Source organism: Monopterus albus, unplaced genomic scaffold (genome assembly GCF_001952655.1).
Source record: "Monopterus albus unplaced genomic scaffold, M_albus_1.0 scaffold41.1, whole genome shotgun sequence".
NCBI lineage: Eukaryota > Metazoa > Chordata > Actinopteri > Synbranchiformes > Synbranchidae > Monopterus > Monopterus albus.
The window spans coordinates 3,865,287-3,869,183 of NW_018127921.1; the positions used below are offsets into that span (position 1 = coordinate 3,865,287).

The following is a 3,897-nucleotide window of genomic DNA, read 5'->3' on the forward strand; positions in this document are numbered from 1 at the left end:
GTCAGTGTATCAAATACTTATTTGCCCCACTGTATGTGTGCTTGTTTGGACGAGCATACAGTGTATGCTGCTTTTGCCTCTTCTCTTCTACTTCCTTTTTCTTCTAAGAATGAATAATCTAAGAATTGTTGTTCTTTGCCTCCCTACTCATCTGTCTCTTTCTTTCTCCTTTAATCTTGTTCTTTCTCTCATCAGTGATGGCTGCCGGGAAGTGATAGCATCTCTGCCTTTTCTAACCTCTATCGTTCTTTCTTCTCTTCTCTTTTCCTTTTTTAATCTCCTGTTTACTGCACTTCTCTCTCAGCAGTTTTCCTACCTTTATTATATTTATCTCTGGTAATACTCCATGGCAACCTGGCTGTTGTTCTGTTGGTTATGTGTGACACATTTTTAAAAATCCTGGGGACATCATGTTGACATCACACACATATGAACAAACATTATAAACTCTATTTGACTCAGATGTAGTCAGGTCATGTCCTCAGTCATGATGGTTGTGATACTAACCTGCCAACACACTTTTTATGACACGGTTATTGTATACTCTCCCAGCCTGCCAGTCACTTATTCACACATTGCTTAAGGTCAGGCTAGATCCATATATTTTGTTTACTGATCCAAGTACAGAATAGTCAAACTCAGTGCACCATAACCGTTGCAGTTATGATGCACTATGCTCATGAACTGTTTATTTGTATCATAGATCATTATCATACAGTACCTCTTTGGGCTTTACGGATTCACACCAGCTACCATTAGGATGCACCAATCCAGTGTTTTCTTTCCTCTAATCAGGGTGTCTCCCAAAACAAGTGCAGAGTGCTTCTCCTGGTGGTCCCCACATGCTCTCATGTTTCCTGGAAGATATAATCCCTCCAGCATGTTCTGAGTCTGACCTGGGTTGTTCTCCAGTCAGGGGCCAAATAAAAGTGGAAACATGCCACCTTTGCTTTTGACACATAGTCAGCATTACTTCAGCAGATCATAATCAGAATCAGCTTTACTGGCCAGGTGTGCTGGACATGAGGAATTTGACTCTGATAGAGCGGCTCTCAATGTGCACTTATGTATATATCCTCATGCAAGGCAACAGCAAGTGGCAAGTAGACAATATACCAACATAAGGCTCTATAGTATAACAAAATGCAAGTGACATCAAATTTCACAATTGTACCATGGAATAACCAGAAACCTGTTGACATAGTGGAATAAGGGCTTCTTGTGTCCAGGTACCTAGGTTTTGGGGCAGTTTCTTGCATAGCCTGATTTATAACCCAGCCTTCAAATGTGCCATGTAAAGCCAAAAATCTCAGCTCCTGGTACAATAAAGGTGAATCCAGTAGCACTGATTAACAACCATGCCAGACTTATATAATCCTGTTGTGGAATAGAATAGTAAAAATCTTTTCAACATCCCTGTCCTGTAATTGCTTACATTGTATAGCTTTAATTTCTTTTTCTGCCTCCAGCATCTTCAGTGCACCATCCAGGCTTTACAAGATGAGCTGCGAATTCAGCGAGATCTCAATCAGCTCTTCCAGTCCGATTACTCTGAGTCAGGTCGCCTCGGAAACCAGCCTATCCCCCCTCAGGAAATGACAGAGGAGAACTTCCTGCATCTGCACGGCGAGTATGAGCGACAGGTCAAAGAACTCTTCCTCCTGAGGAAGACTGTGGAAGAAATGGAGCTGAGGATAGATACACAGAAACAAACACTAACTGCCAGGTAAAGACTGAGGGCAGAGAAAGGGGAGGTTGGTTCTAGTGTGAATTCATTTAATGTTTTTGACTCCCATCATTTTGTCCTTATATTTCTACTATTCTTTTCTAACAGGGATGAGTCAATAAAGAAGTTACTGGAAATGTTGCAGAGTAAAGGCTTGTCATCACGGGCAACCGAAGAGGACCACGAACGTACGAGGCGACTGGCTGATGCTGAGATGACTATCCACCAACTGGAGGGCCTACTGGAACAAAAAGACAAGGAGATGCTACAACTCAGAGAGGTGTGTATGACTGGCAAAGAAGAAGTATTCCTGTGTGTGGTTTTGTGTACACCCTAGTGTGACAAATGTGAGAGTGTGAGAGTCAGGCAGTGTGTGCAAATCAAACCTTTGCCATCTCCCGGTAAGGTCTTTGGCTGCTTCTGGTCTGATTTCTGTTTTAATACACAAAAAAAAAACTCAACACACACACCTTCAAGTACTCAGGGATGTTTTTGTTCTCTCTCCTGCTTGAATTTTGTAACATCTCTGTCAGCTGATTTAATTCTCTGGTCATCAACATCTTTATTGTTTTATACAACAGCTTCCTCTAGTGGCAAGATGGTGTTAATGACAAGGTTAACAACTGTTTCAGTTTTCCTGAAAATATGCAAAACAGCTGATCTTGAGATTTGCCTTTCAGGACCAGATCCAAACGCACCATGGGCCACAGCTGTGAGGGAGAAATTCTCATACACACACATACTCAGGAACAAATGACGCATCATAATTCTGTCATAGAGAATAAGGCTTTAAAATATAATTAATGTAGGAGAGACCTCCAGGGTATTTCTGTCTCCAACATATTTTCTGGCCCATGTTGCTTCACATTGCATCAGTCTGCTTTACAGTGTTTATGTGTTTTTATGGAATTTGACAAAAGATATTGTTAATTGCAATGCAGAAAACACCTCAAGAAAGCCTGAATGAAAGAGAGTTTTATTAACTGAATATTACAGTAGTAAATAATCTAAGGTTTCTATGAGGCATCTTGCAGACTTCCTGCTGCACTGCTGACATTTATTTTTCACTAGTCCTTGCAACGTCCCTTAGGTAAAAGAGAGTAGTTCAAAATTCTTTAAATATTAGCCATCACTTGTGAGAATGGTCTTTTTTTCCCTGGGATTTTTGAGTTCATGTGTGCATATGAGTATGTGTGGATGCTCATGATCATTCATCCAAGGGCCTTAAGCCATGCCTCGCTACTACCCCCTTTACATATGTGTTATTTGCTTCCCGGCTTATGCATTAGCTGTTTTTGTTAGTGTTTCTTCCAAAGGAAAGCACTGGTGCATATACTGCTGTGTCCTCCCCTCTGTTTTCATTCTCTCACTCTACCTCTTTCTTTCTCTTTTTGTGCCTTTATCTACCACTACACTTCCACTTCTTTGCATTTACTTCATTTGACGAACTAGTTGTGATATAGAGTCATATAGACAGAATTTTATTGTATGTAGCTCAGTAAATTAGGGTAGTTAAATTATTAACTTCAAAGATTTTATTGAGGATTTTGAGAATTTTAGGAAAAGAAATGCTTGCGTGGGTTCTCTCCGGGTACTCCGGCTTCCTCCCACAGTCCATAAACATGCAGCTTAGGTTGATTGGTGTCTCTAAAATTGCCCATAGGAGTGTGTGTGTGCGTGTGGTTGTTCGTCTATGTGTTAGCCCTGCGATGGATTGGCAACCTGTCCAGGGTGTGCCCAATTGCTGGCCGGGATTGGCTCCGGCCCCCGTTCAGGGATTAAGCGGTTGAAAATGAAAAATGAAAAGGAAAAGAAATGTAGATCTACTAAATACCTGCAGTTTTTCTTTTTTGCAATAGGTTACTGTGTGTAGCTGTAGGAAAAATCTGCATCCTTTTCAAGAATTTGAAGCAATAAAACTGTATTTCTTCATTTGAAATCAGTTTTTTATTTTAATTTTTGTTTATATTTTAGACCAACCTAAAGTTGACAAATATGGGAACTAATTGCTTGAATTAGCATAATTTCCGGCGGTCAGGTTTGATCATTCATTCACATTTGAGGGTAAAACGGCGTCTGCTTTGTTAGTGACATTCCTCACAGATTCAAGGATGTGGATGGACGGATTGACCCAAGGAGGCTAAAAGCTAGCGCCTCTGCAAGAGAGAAGC

At 40.7% G+C, this 3,897-nt stretch overlaps 1 protein-coding gene across 2 annotated transcripts in view; it reads left to right on the forward strand.

The window, feature by feature from the left end:
- LOC109959816 (ELKS/Rab6-interacting/CAST family member 1-like) overlaps positions 1–3,897 on the forward strand; it is a 132,836-nt gene that overhangs the window by 46,931 nt on the left and 82,008 nt on the right. For both annotated transcript variants that reach the window (XM_020599494.1, XM_020599493.1), the window contains exons 5-6: positions 1,470–1,726; positions 1,835–2,006. In XM_020599494.1, coding sequence (XP_020455150.1) covers positions 1,470–1,726; positions 1,835–2,006 — 429 coding nt within the window. The remainder of the gene's footprint in view (positions 1–1,469; positions 1,727–1,834; positions 2,007–3,897) is intronic.